At 39.8% G+C, this 25,219-nt stretch overlaps 1 protein-coding gene across 9 annotated transcripts in view; it reads left to right on the top strand.

Annotated features, from left to right (window-relative positions):
* The window catches only part of wnk2 (WNK lysine deficient protein kinase 2), a 193,739-nt gene that overhangs the window by 65,863 nt on the left and 102,657 nt on the right, over positions 1-25,219 (top strand). For 8 of the 9 annotated variants that reach the window (XM_080182377.1, XM_080182406.1, XM_080182369.1 and 5 more), the window contains exon 5: positions 22,820-22,908. The exons of the other annotated variant lie outside the window; for it this stretch is intronic. In XM_080182377.1, the coding sequence (XP_080038503.1) occupies positions 22,820-22,908 (89 nt within the window). The remainder of the gene's footprint in view (positions 1-22,819; positions 22,909-25,219) is intronic. 9 annotated transcript variants of the gene reach the window in all.

Genomic DNA, 25,219 nt, shown 5'->3' with positions numbered 1-25,219 from the left:
GGTCACACTGCAAACAGTTGGAGAGTTTTCACTCTCTTACAGCTGAGCATGCAGGTTAGAGTTGAAGAAGATAGCCTATTCTGCAAAGTCTGCCAACCACAATTGCAATTCGACAGATTGTCAACCAGGATTACAATTAAGCCTCCATCCCATTTCCACTTAAAATTACAATTTTTATGGGTGATAATTGTGAAGTCAGATTTTAATTGATCACAAATGCAGCAAAAAATCCGTTCTACCATAACCATCAAGTCAGAGTATCAACACTGGCTCAGTGAATGCAGGTGAGTATGCTTGGAGCGATATTAAGGCATACCTAAAAATAAGGTGCCACCCTGATGAAGCTACTGTACAGGACTACATGTCATACAGCAAACAGTGGACAGTCAAGTGATCCCATTACCAATGCAGCAGAGGTCTGCTGCATCCAGTTGTGAATGGTGGTGGGCAATTAAACAGCCTGCTGGAGGAGGGTACATAAATATCTCCAACGTTAATGATGGGTGAGCCCACCACATCTGTGCAAAAATGGGGCTGACGCATTTTCAGCCATCTTGAGACAGAAGTGATGTGTGGCTGTTAGCGCTTGGCCTTCTTTGGTCCCCAACATCACATGCTAGTCATCAGCCAATTCAGTTCATTCCACGTGACATCAAGAAGTTGCTCAAAGCTCTGGATACAGCAAATATTGGAATCTGACAACATCCCAACAATAAGACTGAAGACTTGTGCTCCAGATTCAGCTATGCTTCTAACCAAGCTATTGCAGTTCAAGCTGCAATATTGGCACCTACCCATCAATGTGGAAGATTGTCCTACCCATTAAAAACAGGACAAATCCATTCCATCCAAATACCACCATCCATCAGTCTACTCTTGATTAGCAAAATGATGACAGATGACCTGCACAGTGATATTGCATTACATTTACATAGCAATAACTTGCTCACCATCCTTAATTTGGGTTCTGCCAGTACTACATTGCTCTATACTTCATTTAAACCTTGTTCCAAATAAGAAAAATGCATTCCAAAGGGGAGATGAGTGACCGTCCTAACTTACTTCATCAGACAGAGAAAGGCAGTGCATTATTTAAATAGTGATAAATTGGGAAATGCTGATGTACAGAGACCTGGGTGTCCCTGTACACCAATCATTAAAAACATGCATGCTGGTGCAACAAGCAGTTAAGGCAGATGGTATGTTGGTCTTCCATTGCAAGTGGACTTGAGTACATGGGTGTACAGGGGACATTGGCAAAACCACACCTGGACTACTGTGTGCAGTTTTGGTTTTCTTACTAAATAAAGGACATAATTGCTATAAAGAGAGTTCAGCATTGTTTTACCAGATTGATTGGGATGGCAGGATTGTCACATGAGAAATTAAGTTGATTAGGCCTGTATTCACTAGAGTTGAGAAGAATGATTAGGGATCTCATTGAAATATATAAAATACTGACACTGCTGGAAAGACTGGATTGCAGGGATGATGTTTTCCCGGGCTGGGATGCCTAGGACAAGTAGGTCACAATCTCAGAATGTGGGATATGCTGTTTAGGACTGAGATGAGGAGAAACCTTTTCGCTCAGAGGCGGTGAGCATGTGGAATTCTCTACACCAGAAAGCTGTGGAGGCTACTTACTGAATATATTTAAGAAGGAAATAGATTTCTAGATTTGAAAGCATTAAGGGGTTTGTGGAGAATATGGCATTGAGATAGCCATGATCACATTGAATGGCAGAATTTCATTCCTGCTTCTTTGTTCTGTTTCAAACAATGATCTCTCCCCATCATGAGGTCAGAAGTGGGGGTGGTTGCTGATTGCATATTCAGTACCATATGCGACTCATCAGATACTGAAGGAGACCCTGTCTGAATGCAGTAAGACCCAAACAATATTCAGGCTTGGGTTGATAAGTGGCAAGTAACATTCACACCACCCAACTGCCAGGAAATGCCCATCTCCAACAGAGAAAATCTACTATCTTCAGTTGATATTCAATGGCATTACATCACTGAATCCCACACCACCATCGTTCTGGAAGTTGTCATTTTAATAATCTTTACTGTACCAGACATTAAAATACTATTGCTACAAGAGCAGGCCAGAGGATTGAGAGACACTTGAGGAACTCAACACATAGGGCAAAAATACCTTGATTAGTACTCCATTCACCACCTAAATATTCATACAAATATTCAAATTAGGAGCAGGAGTAGATCCCTCAAGTTGCTGTGCCATTCAATAAGGTAATGGCTGATTTAATTGTAACTTCAATCCCTGCATATCCCAATAACCTTTCCACCCCTTGTTAAACAAGAATCCATTTAGCTCTGCCTTAAAAATATTTGAAGACTCTGCTTCCACTGTCTTTGGAGGAAGAGAGTTGCAGAGGCTTTCAACCCTTTTGAGAGAAATTTCTTTTCATCTCTGTCTGAAATGAGTGACTTTTTTTTTAAACGTTGAACTCCTAGTTGTAGATTCCCCCATGGGGAAATGTCCTCTCCACATCCACCTTGTCAGCACCCCTCAGGATCTTAAAATTTTGACCAAGTTGTCCCTTACTCTTGTAGGGCATACAAACCTAATATTTCCTCATTAGATGACCTGCTGATTCCTGGTATTAATCTAGTAAACATTCTCTGAACTGCAAATGCATTTATATCTGATGTAAGGAGACCAGTACTGTACACAGTACCCCAGATGAGGTCTCACCAATGCCCTGTGCATGGCTCCACTCTACTTTTGTGATCAATCCCCCTCTCGCTAAATGATTCTATTAGCTTTGCTAATTACTTGCTACACCTGTATACAAGCTTTTTGACATACCACTACCACACCACTGATGCAGAGGCAGCAGCATGCATCAAATGCATCATAGCAACTACTCAAGCCTTCTGAGACAACACCTTCCAAACTTGACCTCTAGTGCCCAGATAAATAAGGATAGCAAATGCATGAGAAAGCCACAACCTGAAAGTTCCCTTCCATCCTAACTTGGAGCTGTATCACTGTTCCTTCACTGCTGCTGGGTCACAAACCTGGGGCTCCCTAACAGCACTGTGAATGTACCTACACCAAATGGACTGCAGTCTGGTTCCAAACTGCTCACCGATGCCTACACGAGGGCAAGTAGGGATAGGCAGCAGATGCTGGTTTTGCCAATGATGTTCACATCCTAGGAAAGAATGTAAAAGAACATTTTACCTGCGAATAAGCACAAGGCTGATTGACCCAGTTGGCAAAGTGCTTCAGATGTTCAAGATAGAAGTGATGCCATTGAAGAAAGAAGTCAGCATTTAAAAATCCAAAGATCAGCCAGAAGTATGAATTGAAATTAAAATACCACCATGTAGCTGACAATCTATTCTAGACACTAACAATGACAAAGTGCACAACCAGTGAATGATTATTGACAGCATTGCAAGTGAAGCTCTCAACATGATGCGAGGCCCAATTTCAGGATGCCCTCAAAGATGTGGACTTGAAAATGATCATGTGTACGCAGTTGCCAGCAGTATAACTGGTATTAACTGTAAAAGGACTTGAAGAATTGCAGTGATGAAATTGTTGATGGGAAAATTATACTATTTAGTGTCCTAACTGACAAGACCTCTTCAGTATGCTGATGAAAGAAATGATAACCCTGAGCTTGTGAAAGTGGAACAGTTTTTGTCAACGTAAAATGATGTACAGATTTTAGATTTGAGATGAAGTTGGATCAGATTACCTTTTCAGCATTATTTTGAAGATGCAGATCATTGTGAATGCCATTTGGAAATTCTGCAGCTCCTGAAAAATTTCTGAGTTCATGATGCACTTTAAAATCTGTGTGGCAGTGTGTAGTTCAGATGAACAAGATCATGACCAGAAACTAGCAACCTTTCAGAAGCAACACCAGCAGGAAGGCATCAAATTGAATGAAATTAAGCAAGGAATGAAGAGGGGTATGTTTGGGGTCATAGACCTTGTAAAGGTATACTAAAAAATAGATCCTCCCGAAGCTGAAGTAATGCTCACAATGTTTTCTTCCACTGACAACATGTCCAGACAATTCTGGAAATCCTGAACAATCTGCATCAACTTGCTTCCACGTTATCGAAGAAAACTGCTCTTTCTGAATAGCTGAACAAAGTTTACATGGCAGTATTACCATGAGAAGTGTCTGGCAAATGTCAAGCAACAGTATCAGTTGGGAGTGCTTTCATAATACATGTTACCATCCCAGTTTATATAATGGACAGAAAGATTCCCGAATGGAACTCTAGCTCAAAAGACCATAGCATTTACTTTTTCCAAGGAAAAGAAAAGGGACAGAGTCACAAGACTGCTAATTAGTTTTAACAGTAAGAAAAAAAACCTCAGCATAAAAGTTGGATTGTGATTCAATATTCCTTTATACCCCCCTCGCCCGTAGCTTAACAGAGATAGAGATTTCAAGGTTAACACAGGTTACACGGTATATTTTAAGCTACAATGGCCTCAGTTACACAATCCAGTTAAACACACAAACTGGTTGTGGCGAAGCACACACTCCACCCTGAACCCAAGTGGATGTCTGTGGTTTTCTCCTCAAAATCCCCTCAAATGATTGTCACATGAGAGTTTTCAAACTCAACTCCACCCCACCCCCTGGAAAAAAGCTTTAAAATCATCTTTCCCCACAATGCTTCCTATCAGCCATTTGCATTCTGAATCCAGTCCAGCTTTTCCAAATTACTCTTTCAAGTAAAGCTTCCGCTCTATTTTTACCAAAGTATCCAGCATCTAAGTTTTACAACTCTCGCACCAGGGTTCCTTTGTCTTGCCAATTCTTCACAATTGCTTTAACTTTCAATTCCCAGTCTGTTTTAAGAAAGGATCACATTTTTGAGTTACTTCTGAAGTCTGTTTTTCCCTATAGAGGTCTATAAAATAGTGAGGGGAATAGAGAAGGTAGATAGTCAGTATCTTTTCCTGAGGGTCGAGGAGTCTAAAACTAGAGGGCATAGGTTTAAGGTGAGGGAGAGAGATACAAAAGTGTCCAGAGGGGCAATTTGTTTCACACAGGGTGGTGAGCATCTGGAACAAGCTGTCAGAGGTAGTAGTAGAGGAGGGTACAATTTTATCTTTTAAAAAGCATTAGATAGTTACATGGGTACAATGGGTATAGAGGGATATAGGCCAAATGCGGGAAATTGGGATTAGCTTAAGGGTTTTAAAAAAAAAGGCGGCATGGACAAGTTGGGCTAAAGGGCCTGTTTCCATGCTGTAATCCATTATGACTCTGTTTTTTCCACTTTAAATCTGATCACTGAAGCTGCCTCTTCATTCACAGCACTTCGTTTTTTTTCTTGAATTCTTCTGAATAGTACCTTGGTCTCTGTTCTCTTAATTTCTGTCTTCCACAATTATTCATTATGTCCCAATTCCCTGGTTATCTGGACTGTATCTGGTTATTTGGGAGGCCTGCCTCTTTGCAGCTTACTGGCCCTGACCAGCTTGTCTTTTCCTGGTGGAGATGTTCACTACCTGGTGTCTTATCTTCAACTGCAAACAATTTAGTTAAAATTAAACTCAAAAGCCTTTCTACCTTAAAAGTATCCTGGCTGCTGAGCATTGGTCACACACTGTCTACTGGCTTATTTACTTTTCATGCTGTAGCCTTCTTCAAGTACAATAGAAGCATAATTTCAATTGACCGAATAATCACACATGCAAACATCATTGTGCAGCATGACTCTAATATTGATTTACCCTTTCTTATACAGAAACATTAAATTAAATCCACTTAAAACAATACCTTATTTCTAATATTTACCAATATAAATCCCTTAAAACAACCTTTGATTTCAGAACAAATACTTCTGAATGATGGCTTGCTGCATTTCTTGGACAGAAAATTTAGCTCACTGTTTGTGCCTTATCTCAAACTGAGGCATAACTTGTTAAAAATGAATTCAACTATTGTTTCTGGTTGGGCAGGGTGGGGGGGGGGGGGGGGTGGAATTTTTGTGCTGTATATATTTGGTTTCAAGTAGTTTCTTTTCCACATTTGAAAAAAGAGAAAGTGACGCTGTCCAAATGCTCCAGAAAGTTAGGCATGACTTCCATGTCTTGTTGGCTTGCTAATTAGATAATATGCATTTACCTAATTTGACCAGAAAGACAGAGAATGAGGACTTTTGTATTTGCATCAGTTGTTACAGAAAAGTAAATCAAAGCTATTAATATTTATTTATCCCTGATATGTGGATGGAATGAACAAGTTTCAGCAAGCTTCAGGAATGAATGAAGATCTGAAATAATTTCTGACTAAGCAAAGAAAATGGTTGAAACAGAGAATGGCTTTACAAGAGTCAAATGCTGTTTCAAATTGTTGTTTACCGCGTGAGAGGTTAACTCAATATTTATGATAAATTGATGAGCCCTGACAGATGAAGACAGCATGCCATACACCACCTTGCCCACCTAAGTTGCCATCTTCAGGGAATTGCGGAGATGCATGCCTCAATCCCTCTGTATGCTAATATTTCTTAAGAACATAAGAACATAAGAACATAAGAAATAGGAGCAGGAGTAGGCCATCTAGCCCTTCGAGCCTGCCCCGCCATTCAATAAGATCATGGCTGATCTGTCGTGGCTCAGTTCCACTTTCCCGCCCTCTCCCCATAACCCTTAATCCCCTCGCTTATCGAAAAGGCTCTGCCATTTAATGTTTACTTTCCTTCTGCAGTAGACCTTGCAAATCACATCATCTCACATTTATCCAGGTTAAATTCCATCTGCCATCTTTCGGCTCAGGCCTTCAGTCGATTTATATCCCCTGACAATCCCCCTCATGATTCACTCCTCCCCCCATTTTTGTATCATCTGCAAATGTACTAATCAGACTATGTACATTCCTCCAAATCATTTATATATGTATATTACAAACAACAAAGGCCCCAGCGCTGATCCTTGTGGAACACCACTTGTCACAGACCTTCAGTTAGAAAAGTACCCTTCCACTGCGCCTCTCTGCTTTCTATGCCCAAGCCAGTTTTGTATCCATCTTGCCAGCTCATTTCAGATCCCATATGACTTCACCTTCTGTATTAGTCCGCTGTGAGGAACTTTATCAAAGGCTTTACTGAAGTCCATGTATGCAACTTCCACTGCCTTCCCTGGTCAATTTTTCTTGTCGCTTCCTCGAAGAACACAATCAAGTTTGTGAGCCATGATCTCCCCTTCACAAAACCATGCTGCCTATTGTCAATAAGCCTATTCTCTTCCAGGTGTAAGTACATCTTGTCCCTGTGAATCTTCTCAAATAATTTCCCCACCACTGATGTAAGGTCACAGGCCTGTAGTTTTCTGGGTTGTCCCTTCTGCCCTTAAGGAGAGGAACAATGCTAGCTACTTTTTAATCCTCTGATACCTTGCCCATGACTAAAGAGGATACAAAGATTTTGGCCAAGGCCTCAGCAATTTCCTCCCTCGCTTCTCTCAGTATTCTGGGATAGACCTGGGGATGTGTCCACCTTTAATGTTTTTCAAACCCTCAATACCACCTCCCTTTTTATCTCAACATATCCTAGAATGTCAACATCCTCCTTTCTACACTCATCATCCAAAACATTCTTCTCCTTTTGTGAATACTATGCAAAGTACTCATTAAGGACCTTACCCATCTCATCTGGCTCCACACACACACATTTCCTCCACTGTCCTTGAGTGGACCTACCCTGTCCTCAGCTACCCTCTTCCTCCTGATATACACAAAAAGCCTTGGGATTTTCCTTAATTCTGCCTGCCAGCCAAAGGCATTTCATGGCCCCTTTTTGCCCTCCTAAGTCACAGTTTAAGCTCTTTCCTGCTTTCTTTGTAATCCTAGAGCCTTATCTGTTTTCACTATGCTCACAATCTCTCTTGTCATCCAGGGTTCCTGAAACTTGCCATCTTCATCCTTCATTTTTAAAGAGGCATACTTGTCCTGAATCATTAGCAGCTGACTTTTAAAAGACTCCCTCATATCGGATGTGGATTTACCTTCAAACAGCCGCCCCTAGTCTACCTTCCCTAGCTCTGTCTAATACTGTTGTAGTTAGCCTTCCCGAATTTAGTACTTTCACTTTGGGGCTGCTTCTTTTCTACAAGTATCTTGAAACTTATAGAATTGTGATCACTGTTCCCAAAATGGTCCCCCACCGATATCAGTCATCTGTCTGACTGGCACATGGCACTGGCAGCAATCCTGAGATTACTATCTTTTGAAGTCCTACTTTTTAGTTTAAGTCCTAACTCCCCAAATCCAGCTTGTAGGAAGGACCTCATCCTGTTTTTTTACCTATATACTCCATGACAGCTGGCTGTTCACCTTCGCTTCCAGAGTGCCATGCAGCTGGTCTGAGACATTCTTACACCATGGAGGCAACATACCATCCTGGAGTCTCATTTGCTTCTGCAGAAACACCTGTCCGTTCTTTTTATAATTGAATCCCTTATCACTATACCTCTACCGCTTTTTTTCCTGCTCTCCTGTGCAGCCATAGTGCCATGAACCTGGTTGCTGCCACCTTCCCCTGGTGAGCCATCTGCAACAGTATCCAAAACAGTATACCTGTTTTGGCGGTAAGGAAGTAATTTCTCAAAGAAGTGCCAAACACAAGACTGTTGAGGCAAACGTAACACATCCACGCTTTCTAGATTCCTGTGTTAAAACTACATGAAGCTACAAAAATTAGCATCCATAAAAATAAGACATCCAACAGCATTAGTGCTCACCCACCCATGAATGCATGTGCAGCATACATCCCAACTGCTAGTTTTACTAATCCCTCTGATGAACAGGACATGAAAGAAAAAAAGTCTCTGAACCATTTTAGCGAAAGATCTGGAAAAATTCTCTGCTTCCACGAGGCAATCAGTTAAGCTTCAGGAGACTATTGTTGCTTCTGGCACATCAGCAGTTGAGCTTAACTAATGCCCACCAGTCTTCCACAAATATGCTGCAATGCTACAATTAATTAATTGTAAGAATTATGTTTAGCAGTCTTCATTGGTCTAGGGTTTTTAATTGACTTGAGAGCAAAAACATCTGTAGTGCTGAATTATTTATGCATGAGTAGCCTTTGGTTACAATTGCTTCTCAAGTTATGATCTGGAGATCAAAAATTTGAAATGACGTTGTTTTATTTAGTAAATGTCTTAACAATTCCATTGAGTATTTTTGCAGGGCGTGTGGAATAATAGCCTGAAGACTGAAATTGAAACACTCTGAATTTCACATTTTTAAAGTTTTGTCCATATTGTGAGGGTAGAGTTGTTAAAATGCAAATGTTTGTTGCAATGTGTGTACAACATCTTATTATTTTGTGTACAACTGAATTAGTTAATTAAAGTTTAACAAAAACAGGAAAAGAGCAAAATGGTGAGGTTCATGATCAGGAATGATTAAATAAAAATAGTTATGATAGTGAAAGGCAAAATGAGGTGGTAATGAAACAAAAGGATAGATCCAGAGGAGATCTAAGTGATTTACAGCAAAAGGAGTGGAAACCTGGCCAAGACGAGGCTCCCAAGGCCCTGGAACTTGATCTAAGAAAAGCAGATAGACCCTTTGGATGCTGACTACTCGCTAACCATGTACCAAGAGGTGATCTCCACCCCGAACACCAGCCCTTAGTCTACCACTTACGTCATTGGTGTACTCGTTATCCGTTACCAGCACGTGCAGTTGAAAAGAAAATGGGAGTGATGGTGAAGATCTGAAATTGTTAAATCAAGGTTGAGGCTGGTAATGTGCCTATCTATAAAGATTAGGTGCTAATCCTCAAGTTTCCCTTGAATTTCACTGGGTCATTGCAGGAGGCCAAGAACAGAGATTAGAAGTAAAGAAAATTAAAGTGGCAAGCAACTGGAAATTCCAGGTCATATGAACAAGCCAACTTGAGATGTTCAGCACAGCAATGACTCATTTTCTGGAGTCCAGCAACATAGGTTGAAAGGAAATTTTGGCTCTTGTGTATCTGTATTTACAGTGCCAACAATATTTCATACCAGCTTGTGAAGCAAATTGACTATGATGTTTACGCTTATTTTGTTTTGGAAAGTGACTATGTTGTGTGCCTCCTCTAAGCTGTTAATGTTACACAAGTTTGCTCTATGAAGAATTGTATTGTAAATTGATAACAGTAGATGCAAGTGTCTGAGCAGTGATTTGGTAATATCGCTACTTTACTGTATCACACCCCCTCCCCCACACCCCTCCCACCACCACTCCTGTTTCTGACAAACAGAACACAGAATATTCTTTGAAATCTATATTTTCAACTTTTTTCTACCCTTCTGTTTTTTATTCATATATGAATAAGCTTAATTGGTGGTGAAAACTTGGCACGTATTTGACCTTGAACCATTTAACTGGAGTTGGATAGTTAATATGATCAGTAACCCCTGCCGTTCCCAGATATTAAAGTTTGCATTGAATGTGTTATCTCAGAATTTCAAAATGTGGAGCATTCAGCAAATGCTGTTAAGTGTGTGGCTATGATTCTTCTTTCCCCATTTGAAGTGGGTCCCCAACAGCAAAGTCGTCCAAGTTTCATTTCTTCAAGATATGTGGAGATCTGTATTTGCTTCTGACCAGTAGCAGAATTAAACTTCTAAGTAAAAAAGAAAATGTGTGGAAGATGTCCAAAGATGTGTGGGTTAGGTTGATTGGCTGTGCTAAATGGACCCTTGTGTCAGGGAGATTAGTGGGGCTTAATATGAGGGGTTACAGGAGTGGGACCATAGTGCAGACTTGATGGGCGGAATGGCCTCCTTCTGTACTGCAGGGATTCTATGATTCTAAGAAGGGAATTGTTTCATGTAAATTTCAGGACACGCCCTAACAAGCAAAATTCTGTACATTGGGCTCTTTCTGTGGCACCAGTATCATCCAGTATTTGTCACAAACATACCAAAAGAATCCGTTCTGAACAACTAGTCCAATGTCACTTGAGTGACTTTTTTTTACTGTTGAGAGGCTTTGGTGCAGTTTTAGGCAGTTGCCATAGAATCACTGTCAATTTTCTGTAAATTGATAAGAAGAATGATGGTCCATTTGCTACATGCTTCGCCGCATTTTCTACATGAAAGATTGAGGTTTCAACAATTTTTGAAAAAGAAAAGGCTGAGACATTCCTTAAGGATACTTTTGAGATGTCTTTTGTCGATAGAAATCCTTTAATAATTTAACAGGTGTGCTTGCCAACTAAACATTCCCCAAGTTTCAGCTCCCTCCCATGTCAGCAGCCAAGACAATTTTAAGAGTTTGTCAGTCTGGTCTGGTAACATTTTGTCTAGATTAAGTACACCATTGACTCTGATGCCCTCCATTAGTAGTGTTCCTGTTATTTGTCATGGTCAGACAAGATATGGGAAATCCAAAGTAGGCAGTGTTCCCAATTTCGAAAGTAAAACAGTTGATGTCTGTGAAATAAATTGTTTGTATTGTCATGGCTAACAATGGGATCCTTTGAAATCAAGATGAGATAAAATGGATAATAGTACCTCGGTAGCTTTGCTGCAGTAATTGTTCTGTGGACCTTGACACTGGGACTAGAACACTGTTCCAAGGTATCAAATTGCAAGGATCTTTCGTTTTCTTGTAGATCTTCAGAAATGATCATTTATTACTTTGTTTCCAACTAATGAAATCTTGCTGCTCAATTTGTATTTATTTTTTATGTTGCCAAAAAAACAGTATTTTTTTTACATGGCAGCTATCTCAATCAGGCTTCAGAATTTTAAACTATTTATTCTCAACCTTAGGCAGTATTTTAGCATTGTAATTCTCAAAGCTGTACTGAACATCAAGGCCTTAGTCCAATTTGAGGTTGTGAGCAACAAAGAAACCTACAATGGATTCCTGTTTTTTTTCTAACTTAATATTGATAGCTTAGGAAGTACATTAATTCAACTGAACAGATTTATATTTTAGTCCTGATGTCCACTTTCAATCCATTTGTCTTTTAGTCTCTTGCCTCCCTGGTAGAAATTTTGCCTGATTACGCAGTGCAGCAATATTTTGGGACAGTACAAGGTGCAGATCAGGCCTTTTTTGTCAACATAATCTATTTGCTGGGATGTAATTTGCTTGGCGGTGATTTGTACACAATGTTGCAGAATCTGATGCTTAAATCCAAGCTGGACAATTGGCTATAGATTTCTGACAAAGGCGCAGCTTGGACTTAAGCCCATGTGCCTGAGCATGCATTTGAAGCAGCCAATATGCTGCATGCTGCAGGATTTTATAGAGCTGGGTAAACTGTTTCCCATGGTAGTAATTAGCTGCAATATTTAAGCACATGTTCTGAGAGGTGTGGGGAGGGGCTGAGGAGCAGAAGTTGTGGTCAATGATAAAACTAATGACAAGGGTATAAAAAGTATTGGGGTAGTTCAGATAAAGTTTTTTAGGCACTAGGAAAGAAATAAACACCACAAAGTAGTAATCTCAGACTTATTAAGTTCTCTGTGTTAGTGAGTTTATAAATAGGAAAACTAGGTGCAAGTAAAAGCATGGTTGGAGAAGTATTGCAGGAGGGAACATTTCAGATTCTTATTGGTGGAAGACACACTTCTATGAGAGGTAATGATTTCACCTGAAAAGAGCTGAGATCAGTGTCCATATACAAGCAATAACTAGTATTGTTGGGGAATGTTTGAACTAATTTGGTGGGTGGATATGCACCCGAAAAGCAATGAGATCAGAGGACATCAATAATATCAGAAATATCTGAAAAAAAATGTAGGGAAAAGTTTGGAGTCAAATAACAAAAGTAATAAAAGAGGTATTGTTGGAAGTCATCATCCTTAGTATAACTAATGTGCTTGGTGGGCATGGTGGTGGTGGTGGTGTGCCCATGTATCTGCTGTCCTCGTCTTTTTAGATGGTAGTGGTCGTGAGTATAGAAGGTGCTGTTTGAGGAGGCTTGGTGACTTCCTGCAACGCATCCTGTAGATTGTCCACACTTTTGCAACTGTGCATCAGTGTTGGAAGCAGTGAATGTTTATGGGTGGGATGCCAGTCAAACAGACTGCTTTGTCCTGGACAGTGTCAAGCTTCTTGTATTATTGAATCACTTATCCAAGCCAGTGGAGAGTCTCCCATCACTCTCTTGCCTTGTAGATGCTGGACAGGCTTTGGGGAGTCAGAAGAGGTGAGTTTCTCAGCACAAGATTCCTATCTTCTAACCTGCACTTGTAGCCATGGTATTTATATGGCCAGTAGTATACCCAGGATATTGATAGAGGAGGATTTGGTGTTGGTAATGCCATTAAATGTGAAGGGACAGTGGTTAGATTCTATCTTGCTGTTGATGGTCATTGTTCACCACTTTGTGTGGTGTAAATATTACTTGCCACTATCAGTCCAAGCCTGGATATTGTCCAGGTCTTGCTGCATTTTGGCATAGATTGCATAAGCATCTGAGCCACAAATGGTGCTGCACATTGCAATTGTCAGTATGCAATCATAAGTGAACATTCCCTTTTTTAACCTTATGATGGAAGGAAGATCATTGATGAAGAAAATGAAGATGGTTGGGCCTAGGACACTAACCTGAGGAACTCCTGCAATGGCATCCTGGAATGGAGGTGACTTAACTTCAACAACCACAACCATCTTTTTTTCACTGTGCATGATTACCCACCCCCCTCCCCCCATTCCCAATAGCTGAGTAAACTATCGGGTTAAAGGCAGACAAATCGCCAAGGCCAGATGGCCTACATCTTAAGGTTTTAAACAAAATGGCAGCAGAGATTTTGGAGGCATTGGTTATAATTAAAAATTTCCTAGATTCTGGAAAGGTTCTAGTGGATTGGGAAAAGATTAAAGTAGTGCCCCTGTTCAAAAAGGGAAAAAGCAGAATGTAGAAAATTATAGACCAGTTAGTTTGATGTCTATTGTTAATCCATTATTTAGGAAGTAGTAATGGGACATTTGAGTGTCAAAATGCATCAGAGTTAGCATAGTTTTATGAGGGATAGGTCATGGTTGACTAATTTGCTGGAGTTCTTTGAAGATATAATAAGCAAAGTGGATAGTGGGTGCCCTGTGGACATTGTAGATCTAGACTTACAGAAGGCATTTGATAGGGTGCCACACAAAAGCCTAATACACAAGACAGATCCCAAGGGGTTCGGGTTAATATATTGGTTTGGATAGAGGGTTGGCTAACCAAGAAAAAGCAGAAAATGAGGAAAAATTGATCTTTTTCTGTTTGGCAAGCTGTAACTATTGATGTGCCTCAGGGTTCAATTCTCTGGCCTCAGCTATTTACAATCTATGTTAATTGCTTGGATGCAAGGGTAGAATGTATTATAGCCAAAATTAAAACAGTTGGGAAAATAAGTTGGAGTGAAGAAAAAAAATTACAATGGATATAGGTGGGTTAAGTGAGTGGGCTAAAATTTGCCTGTTGGAATTTAACATGGATAAATGAGTGGTTATCCACTTTTGTTAGAGGAGTAAAAAGGCAACTTATTATCTAAATGGAGAGAAACTTTAAAATGCTTTGATTTAAGTGTCCTGCAGAAAGTTAATATTGCAGGTGCAGCAGATCATTTGGCATTTATCGCTAATAAATAGAATGTAAAAGTAAGGAAGTGCTCTTAAGAACATAAATAGGAGCAGGAGTAGGCCATCTAGCCCCTTGAGCCTGCCCCACCATTCAAAGATCATGGCTGATCTGTTGTGGCTCTGTTCCACTTTCCCACCCTCTCCCCATAACTCTTAATCCCCTTGCCTATCAAAAACCTATCAACCCGCGTCTTAAAAATATTGAGCGAGGCAGCCTCCACCGCTTCAACGGGCAGAGAATTCCAGAGAGTCACCACCCTTTGAGTGAAGAAGTTCCTCCTCAACTCCGTTCTAAACCGCCCCCCCTTTATCCCGAGGCTGTGCCCTCTAGTCCTACTGTCCTTTCTGAGTGGAAAGAGCCTCTTCACCTCTATCCTATCCATCCCATTCAACATCTTATACGTCTCAATGAGATCTCCCCTCATTCTTCTGAACTCTAATGAGTACAAGCCTAGTTTATTCAGCCTCTCCTCATAGTTCAACCCCCTCAACTCCAGAATCGGCCTAGTAAACCTCCTCCGCACTCCCTCCAAGGCCAAAATATCCTTGCGTAAATGTGGCAACCAAAACTGCACACAGTACTTTAGCTGCGGCCTCTTGGAACTGCGTAGGGTATTAGTGAGGGAGGAGCTCATTTCAGTGGGGATCTAGTACAGGTAGATTGGAAATTGCATTACAGTGCAATAGTGAGCTTTCAGGGAAGTGATGGTTCAGGTATAAGTTAGACAGTTTCTTGGAAGGGAAAAGCTAGAACATCCAAATGGGCTGGATGACAAAAGAAGTAAAAGTTAAAATAAAACAGAAGAAAGAAGTTTTATGACATTCCTGGGATTAAGGTTCAGTTAATAATCAAAGATTATTGGAACTGCAAAAAAAAGGAAGCAAGGAGAGGTTAGGAGAAGATTATCAGGCAGCATCAAGATTAACCCTAAAATACTTTATAAACATATTAAGGTGTGCTGATTGAAGAACCAACCTTCATATTGAGGTATAGGCTAAAGCACTTTGCATCTGTCTTCACAAACAAAACAGGTAATGTGAAGGTTACACGAATAGAAAGGAGGGATATTGTGAACAGGATAATATATAAAGTAGTATGAAAATGGTTAGCATTATTCAAAGTTGGAAAGTCACCTTTTCCAGATGGAATGTGTCCATTGTGCTGAAAGAAGCAGAGGCTTTGGTCACGTTTTTTTCATTTTCCGTTGGAGTAGTTTCAAAGAGTTTGAAGATTGCTAATAGTATATAACTATTCAAGAAAGGTAGAAGGATAAGCTAGGAATCTATAGATAAGCTTTCTGCAACAAAACTCCGTGAGGACTAATATAGATATTTTCCTTCAGCTGTGAACGAGACAAAACTTCCAGTTGCTTCTTCCACTATGAAATCCAAATTGAGCTTTTGAGTCCAGCCGCTTTCCACACTGAACAATAAAGTTAGGATTTTCTCTGCGTAAAAGTGCAGCTCTGACTTGTAATCATCTCCTGTTTGCTCTTTTAATTCAGTGTGACAGTCTACACCAAAGCAAAATTGCAGTTGCCTGCTTTCTGAGCGAACTCCCAAGTGGCATGGGCCCATAGCCCATTTCTCTGACAACATGGCATACTTTGTGATGCTCTTGAACAGAAATGTAAATTAATTTGTTTTTCCTTTAACTCAACTCTTTTGACTCTCAGCCACATGAATAATTAATATTTGAATGGATACAACTGGCCTCTCCAGGATCCTCAGCTTTTTCTCATTAACAAATTTAATCTTGTAAAATAAACACCAGTTAATTAAAACTGGAAGTTTGTTAAATTTGGCATTACGTTAAAGTTGTTTATCAATTTCTCAACCAGGCTTTTCCATTTATTTTACTTTTAACAATTTAATTTATAAAAATTTATATTCCATGAACTAGATATTTGCAAAAAGTGTAAAAGAGTAAGAGTACATGGGATATATGCTTCCATGTTTGAACATATGATGCGAGTTAAACACTGGGAAGCTAACATTTTAAACTTGCCATTTAGTTATGATATGGTGTAAAATTAAGGATAATTCTGAAAAGTTTGCTTTACGTTAACATCTTTTTCAGACAAGTTCACAGGAAGTGTTAAAACACCTCAAGGTCAGAGAATGTTTCTGTATCTGGGGCCAGGCATACCACATGCTGTGAGAATAGTGTCTTGAATCCTGGGTTTGAGATCCTATTTGTAATAAGTAGGCATGACACATAGCCAAAATATTCACAGCATTCAGGGCATGTTGTTAGCCTCATTTGGACGATAAGGGAGTTAGTGCCATCTAAATCAAACTACACTTTGTAGAAGTTTGCTTTACACTGAGCCGTATTATATTTGAGGTTGCAAAGTAGAATTTCAATTTAAAAAATGGAAAGAGCAGATACTTGAATGCAAAAGCATACTACAGATGCTGGAACTCGAAATAATAGCAAAATAATCAGCCTAAAAAAGGTTGAACGTAGTTAGATCATTGGTTGTTGGAAATTTAAAATGGAATGTACAGTGGCATTTCTTGAAGTGAAGCACAATTAGAGACGTATAAGATAAAGAAGGGGCTAGATAGGGCACAGGTAGAGAGATCCTTCCCACTTAGAAAGGATAGCAGAACTAGAGGGCACAGCCTCAAAATAAGGGGGGGGGGTGTGGCAGTTTAGATCAGAGTTGAGGAGGAACTTCTTCACTCAAACTGTGGTGAATCTCTGGAATTCCCTGCCCATTGAAGTGGTGGAGACTACCTCGCTGAATATATTTAAGTCATGGGTAGATGTGTTTCTGATAGACAAGGGAATTAAGGGTTATGGGGAGAAAGTGGGAAAGTGGAACTGATCCACTTCAGATCAGCCATGGTCTTGTTGAATGGCGGGGCAGGCTCGAAGGGCTAGATGGCCTACCCCTCCTGTTTCTTATGTTCCCTTCAAAGGTGCAATGGTCCTTTCTATTATGTCCTTGATACTAAGATTAACCATTTTAATTTGTTTAAAGAAGAAAATATACATTGTAAAATTGGATTAGCAGTGTTTAAATTGGCAATACACTTCATTTTTACTAGGGTTCAAAGGAAAATCATATTTTTGTTTGAACAAAATTATCCAGATTTCACTTTTCCACTTTTCAAGTTTTTTGGGGTTTTTTTGACCTTCAAAAGATTGTTTAGATATTCTCCCTTGATAACAGTTGCTTTCTTGGTAAATCATACTGTGAACTCTATCTGGCTCTTTCCAAGGAAATGAGGCAATTCCGTCAGGTGAAGAACTCATTATCATTCTTAGAAGCCACTTTGTTGGACCAGTGGAATCATAATGTACTGCCTGGAGGTCATATTTGGAGTGAAATTTACTTAACATAGCTTTGTGTCTCTTCTTTCTATTTTTCTTCTACTCACATGAGTTTAAAACAGCAGAGAAGTAACTTGTGCCTCAATTTCTGCTTGTGTACTCAATAACTATTGTCAGAGACCTGAGTAAAGCAAAGTGGTACTATTTAATGATGGCTGCCACTTCAAAATCCTTTGTGGTTATACTTTTACTGGGTATGAATATGTTCCATCTGGCTGATGTGAAACCTGCAACTTATCAATGATATGGAAGTTATTTGATAGATTAATGCTTGTGTGAGAGAAATAATGCATGTAAATTCTTTTCTGCTGATTTGATGGGGTTTTCTTTTGTCTGGCCACAATTAAAATGTCCAGTGACAAATTAGGTACCCATCAATCAAATTATCTATTCGATTTGGACAAAAGCTCTTACTTTAAGCCCATGCAGGCATTTTATAATGCTCTCTGATATGAGTTTGCAATTGCATATTAAAAGGTGCTCACTTTTTTAGAAGTATTTTTATAATTATTCTGTACCTCCACTGATTAATGTTGCAAAACTATAGGCAGAGGATATGAGTTAGACATTGGGGATAAATTGGATTTTTCATTCATCAATATGTAATCAATACCCCTGTCTTAATAGCCACTGCCCATGTTATTTCAAACCCATGCAGCAAGGTAGTTGGTGAATGCTTCCTGGCCTCCTTTCCCAGGTGACAAAATGGCAGTCTTCAAGTATGTTTCTAGGTGGGTAGTAAAGAAGGAGTACTTAAGTCTTGGTGGGCTTGGTAGCCTCTATCTTGAAAATAAGTTATTTGTTATTGTAGGAGACTTGGTATAAAACTATATAAAAATATTACAGTACAGAAAGAGGCCAGTCAGCCCATTGTGTCTGTGCTAGTTAAAAATTTTAAATATCTCACTATCCATTCTAATCCTACCTTCCAACTCCTGGTCTGTAGCCTTGCAGGTTGCAGCATTTAAGGCGCTGATCTTAGGTACCTTTTGAAAATGAGTTGAGGGTTTCTACTTCTACTACCAAACCAGGTTGTGAATTCCAGGCATTCACCCTTTGGGTGAAAAAGGTTTTCCTCATGTTCCCTCTAATCTTACCAAACACCTTAAATCTGTGCCCCTTAGTGATTGACTTCTCTAAGGGAAGAAGGCCTTTGTGACTACTCTAGTCCCCTCATATTGCCCCCTTCTATTCCAAGAAATAAAATGTAGCCTATCTTCCCTATTGGCTGCAGTTTTCAAGTTCTGGCAAAATTCTTTTAAATCTCTTCTGTAGTCTCTCCAGAGCGATTATGACCTCCCTGTAATGAGTTGACCAGATTTGTACATACAATTCCAGCTATGGCTTAAGCAGCATTTTATACAGTTCTAGCATTACATCCTTGCTTTTGTATTCTATATCTCGTTTATTAAAGGAAAGCATTTCATGTGCTTTCTTTACCATTTTATCCACCTGTCCTGCTACCTTTGAGATGGAAAATAACTTAACATAATTGAAGCTAACAATGAAAACAAATTAAAGGTTATATCCACGTTAAGCACTTGACTGTGTGCATAATGCATACAAGTGCTAAGTAGAACACTGATGGACTTATTGAATTTGAGCAGTCCGATATGTGAGCTCCCTTAGTATAAGCTGTGAATATGCTTGAAAGGCATGAAATGAAAGGCAAAAGAAAGTACGTCAGTAAAGCAATTTTGCAAAGATTACATGTTAAAAAGGGAAAACGAGCAAATATTTAACAATTAATGATCTAAATAAGCATAATAAAGAAGAATCTTGCATTTTTTAGTGCTTGTTTAAATATATAAGTGCATGTATTCTTATCACAGCATTTGTAGCTGGGCGATAATTATGGGGGATTTCAATCTACATATTGATTGGTCGACCCATGTTGGACGCAGTGGGCTCGAGGAGGAGTTCTTGGAATTCTGCTGGGATAGTTTCCTTGAACAGTGTGTGTTGGAGCCGATGAGGGAGTGAGCTATCTTGGATCTGGTGTTATGTAACGAGGCGGGTAGAATTAGGGACCTTGTGGTGAAGGATCCTCTGGGGAGAGTGATCATTGTATGGTGGAGTTTCTGGTGCAGATGGAGGAGGAGAAAGTGGGTTCCCGGACACGCGTCCTTTGTTTGAACAGAGGGGAGTACGGTAGGATGAGAGAAGAATTGGTGAATGTTGACTGGGGGAGCACGTTGGAAGGTAGGTCTGCTGAGGAGCAGTGGAGGATCTTTAAGGAGATCTTTCTTGGTGCTCAGCAGAAATTTATTCCGATGGTTAAAAAGGACGGTAGGAGGAGAGGTAATAAGCCATGGATAACGAAGGAGGTGAAGGAAAGTGTTAAATTAAAAGCGGAGGCGTTTAGAGTAGCTAAGAGTAGTGGGCGAGAAGAGGATTGGGAGAGGTTTAAATGTCAACAAAGATTGACAAAGAAGTTGATAAAGAAGGGTAGGAGAAACTGAAGCTGGGCTAGCGCTTAATATAAAAAAGGATAGCAAGAGTTTTTATAAATATATAAAAAAGAAGAGGCTGGCTAGGGTGAACGTTGGACCCTTAGAGGATGAGAGGGGGGACTTAGTGGTAGGGGATGGGGAAATGGCTGAGGCCTTGAATAACGTTTTTGTTTCGGTCTTCACGGAGGAGGACGTGAATAATTTGCTGGGTGTTAGCGATGGAAAGATGGTAGGACTGGAGGGTCTCAATGACATTATTGTTACTAGAGAGGCGGTGCTCGACAGACTGGAGGGACTGATTGTGGACAAGTCCCCAGGACTGGATGGAATGCATCCGAGGGTTCTGAAAGAAATGGCGGAGGTGATGGTGGATGCCTTGGTGGTTATTTTCCAAACGTCGCTGGATTCCGGGGAAGTGCCAGAAGATTGGAAAACGGCTAATGTTACGCCGTTGTTTAAGAAGGGTGGCAGGCAAAAGGCAGGGAATTATAGGCCGGTTAGTTTAACGTCTGTTGTAGGTAAAATGTTAGAATCCGTCATCAAGGAGGAAATAGCGAGGCATCTTGAGGGGAATTGCTTGATAGAGCAGATGCAGCACGGTTTCATTAAGGGGAAGTCGTGTCTGACAAATTTATTGGAGTCCTATGAGGATGTGCCTTGGGCGGTGGAGAGCTGGTGGATGTGGTCTTGATTTTCAGAAGGCGTTTGACAAGGTACCTCAAGAGGTTATTGCAGAAGGTAAGGGGGCATGGAGTTGGGGGTAGGGTGTTAGCGTGGATAGAGGATTGGCTGTCAAATAGGAGGCAGAGAGTGGGGGTCAATGGGTGCTATTCGGATTGGCGGTTGGTGACTAGTGGAGTGCCCCAGGGGTCGGTGCTGGGGCCTTAGCTATTTACCATTTATATAGATGATCTGGAGGAGGGAACCGAGTGTATGGTGTCGAAATTTGCTGATGACACCAAGATTGGTGGAACGGCAAATTGCGCGGAGGGTGTGGAGAGTCTGCAGAAGGATCTAGATAGGCTGGGCGAATGGGCCAGGAACTGGCAAATGGAATTTAATGTTGGCAAGTGCGAGGTGGTCCACTTTGATAGGAATAATAGTAGGAAGGACTATTACTTACGTGGCGAAAAACTGCAGCAGGCGACGGTGCAGAGGGACCTCGGGGTCCTTGTGCATGAGTCGCAAAAACCCAGCCTGCAGGTGCAGCAGGTGGTCAGGAAGGCTAATGGGATGCTGGCCTTCATAGCAAGGGGGATTGAATATAAAAGTAGGGAGGTCTTGCTGCAGCTGTATAGGGCACTGGTGAGGCCACAGCTGGAGTACTGTGTGCAGTTCTAGTCGCCGCACTTACGCAAGGATATTTTGGCCTCGGAGGGAGCGCAGAGGAGGTTTACTAGGCTGATGCCGGAGTTGAGGGGGTTGAGCTATGAGGAGAGGCTGAATAAACTAGGCTTGTACTTGTTAGAGTTTAGAAGAATGAGGGGAGATCTCATTGAGACATATAAGATGATGAATGGGATGGATAAGATAGAGGTGGAGAGACTCTTCCCGCTCAGAGGACAGTAGGACTAGGGGGCATAGCCTCAAAATAAAGGGGGGGGGTGGTTTAGAATAGAGTTGAGGAGGAATTTCTTCACTCAAAGGGTGGTGAATCTCTGGAATTCTCTGCCCTTTGAAGTGGTGGAGGCTGCCTCGCTAAATATTTTTAAGACGCGGTTTGATGAGATTTTGATAAGCGAGGGGATTAAGGGTTATGGGGAGAGGGTGGGAATGTGGAACTGAGCCACGACAGATCAGCCATGATCTTATTGAATGGCGGGGCAGGTGTTCTTATGTTTATTGTCTGTATAGTTGTACAAAATTGTAGAGTACTTTAATAGGGTCTGATGGAGACAAAGGCTATTGGCTGTCTAGTGCATGAGTACATTTCCATTTAATATATGTACTATATTTGGCTTCTTTGAGTTTCTGCTGGAAAATTGATCACTGAACAGGAAGCGTTTTGCAGCTGTGGCATTCTCTGGAGCACCAATATAGTGAGAAAGATAACATTGGTTCTTCCTTTTAATGTGTGTATTTGTATTTCTTATTTACTTCTTCACATTTAGTTTTAAATGTTTTTAATCAATAAATGTTCTTTCGGCGTTCCATCTTGTCTGTGTTTCTGTAAAATGACAAATATTGTGATGGAATGCTCCCATTGAATCAAGATGATTTTTGTGAATTGCTGGTTGTACTTTAGTGATACTAAAAGTATCAGTGATACTAGCATTGAGTTCAATGATTGGAGAATCCGCATTCAAACTATACTACAATTTGTATTTTGTGTTGATTTTGGTAATTGATTGTGAATACTTTGAAGCTCGGAGGAATATTATCCAGTGGCAAAAATGACCAAGTTTGTGCAACTTTATGCTCTAACTTTTCAGGGTGTAAAACCAGCAAGCTTTGGCAAGGTCACAGATCCAGAAATAAAAGAGATCATTGGAGAATGCATCTGCCAGAATAAAGAAGAAAGGTTTGTAACAAAGTCATGAACAAGTGCGTATTGTTTGTCAGGCCTGATAACTAATTACTATATATTACTAACAAGGAATTTGCAATAAATGTTTTATAGCCAGCTATCAATGAGTCCTTGACTTAGTTTACAAAGTGTTTTTTTTCTTTTAATATTTATTATTAAAGAACAATATATTGCTTTCAACAAGGAATGATACAATGCAATATTTTTGTCTGGTGTTAATCATTTAACTAGCAGAGATCCCCAAAACATTTGTGGTTATATTAGTATCTTTTAATAAAACGGTACTTCTTTACACCAAAGACTGACAGGACCAAAGCTGCTCCTTCTGGGAAAAAAAGCAACATAAAATTGTCACAAAATATAAATTTTGTCAAGAGTCTAGCATTATATCTTTCTTATAGTTTTAGACAGTCTAATTGCAAACTATTTTCCCCTGTGTTGAAAAGGCAGATTCATGGGCTTAATATTTTTTTAAGAAGTAAACTCTTTCCTTTAAATCAGCCTGTTGATAGATGCTGAAATTGCAATGAACAGAACAAAATCTTGTCCCATGACCCAAACTTTGTTTCGGATTCAGGTTATCATAGAAATTTTATTTCTAGTGAGGTTTGCATACAAACTGTAGGAGAAAGCAAACAGCTGAAGTGAGACACAGCCAAAATAAGTGTGGGTATCAGGATTTTGGAGCTGATTGGGAATTTGGCACAGAGGGGAAAGGTGATTTTTGCTTTTTCTCCTCTCTTTCTAACTTTTAGATCTTCAGAGTGGTCTTGTCCTGCTGCAGTGGTTGGGGAGGATTTAAACTAAAATGGCAGGGGTTTGGGAACGTATGCAAGGAGTCAGGTGAGGGGCAATCAGGGACAAAAGCGAAAGACAAAGAAGAATAAGAAAAGTGATGGGCAGAGAAATCAAGGCCCAGATTCAAACAAAGCCTCAGTGAAGAATAGTGGGAACGGGACCAGTAATGTTAAGATGAGCCAAAAAACTTTGTGCCTTAATGCACAGAGCGTTTGCAATAAAGTGGATGAATTAATTGCACAAATAGATGTAAACAAGTATGATTTAGTCAGGATTACAGAGATATGGCTTCGGGGTGACCAGGGAAGGGTACTGAACATCCTCTTACTGACATTGCCACCAATATTTGGCAGCTGCATGCGTGTCATATGCCCTGGTGCTTTCATGTGCACCAGGCTTCATCCAAATAGATTCACTTCTTAAACTGATCAAGACAAAAAAACATAATAATGTTATAGATATAAATACTAAAATTTGATTGTTTAATTTTGTTCAGTAATTGTCAAGCATTAAACATACATTTCCCAATAAACTGAATTATTTTACTTGTAGAATTTTTTTAACAATGAATATTTATGATGACTGATCTTTTTAAAAATTTACCTTTGATAAGGATAAGATAACAATGTGAAGGTTATGAATGATCACTTGGTACATCAAAAATCTAAAGTACAGCTGCAAAGAGAATAAACGTTGCTTATTTCTGCTAGTTTTTCACCACAATTTGCCTGAAATCAGTGTAACCTGTGCAAAGGATTGTTGAATTTTAAAGTCAAATGATGTCCAGCATAGTCTCCATTTTCCTCTGTGCTGGATCAAAAATGTTACCCTCAACAGACCTCCTCCTCAAACTAAATCCATCACTATTGGGTTATCCACTAATTGTTAATTTGCAGATCTTTAACAAAGCTCTTTTAAAATACTGGTTCTTTTGGATGCAAGGCCACGAATGTGCAACTTTGAAATGATTTTGTATGTAACTCTTAAATTTACTAATCACTGAATCCTAGTACAGATTTGGTTGTCCAAAATCTGTCATTCTGGAGACTGCTGCATTTTGGATTTTTCCATATTATGGACTTCTCTGCTTATTATTCTCATGTTTATTACGCCAGCTTCTGAAGTTATAGTTTAATCATCCGAAGTTGATTGTTTGCAAAGTCACTATTTCCTTGCAAAAAATTTCTTGTGGTATATACTCAGATGCAAGGACATTTGATTATTAGTCCCCTACTATCAAATATGTCCAACGTATATATTCTTTCACAGAAGTGTGGAAACTAGATGTGTGTGCTATTTTTAAAAAAAAGTGTGTTTTTTAGACTGCCAGATTTTGGATGTCATTCCTGTATAACATAGAAATGGTTCCAAATAGTTTGTAAAAGTTATTACCAGAAGCTTAATATCTGGTTAATTGCAGGTGGTGGATTGACACTGATTAAATGTGTTATTTTGTCATAAACTCTTACAGTTGTATTACTCAAATTTTGCCAAGTTAACACTCAAA

Source organism: Carcharhinus amblyrhynchos, chromosome 3, assembly GCF_965287045.1.
Source record: "Carcharhinus amblyrhynchos chromosome 3, sCarAmb.v2.hapA, whole genome shotgun sequence".
In the NCBI taxonomy this organism is placed as follows: Eukaryota; Metazoa; Chordata; class Chondrichthyes; order Carcharhiniformes; family Carcharhinidae; genus Carcharhinus; species Carcharhinus amblyrhynchos.
The sequence above is the reverse complement of the archived record's forward strand: the minus strand, read 5'-3'. Positions and strand labels throughout refer to the sequence as shown.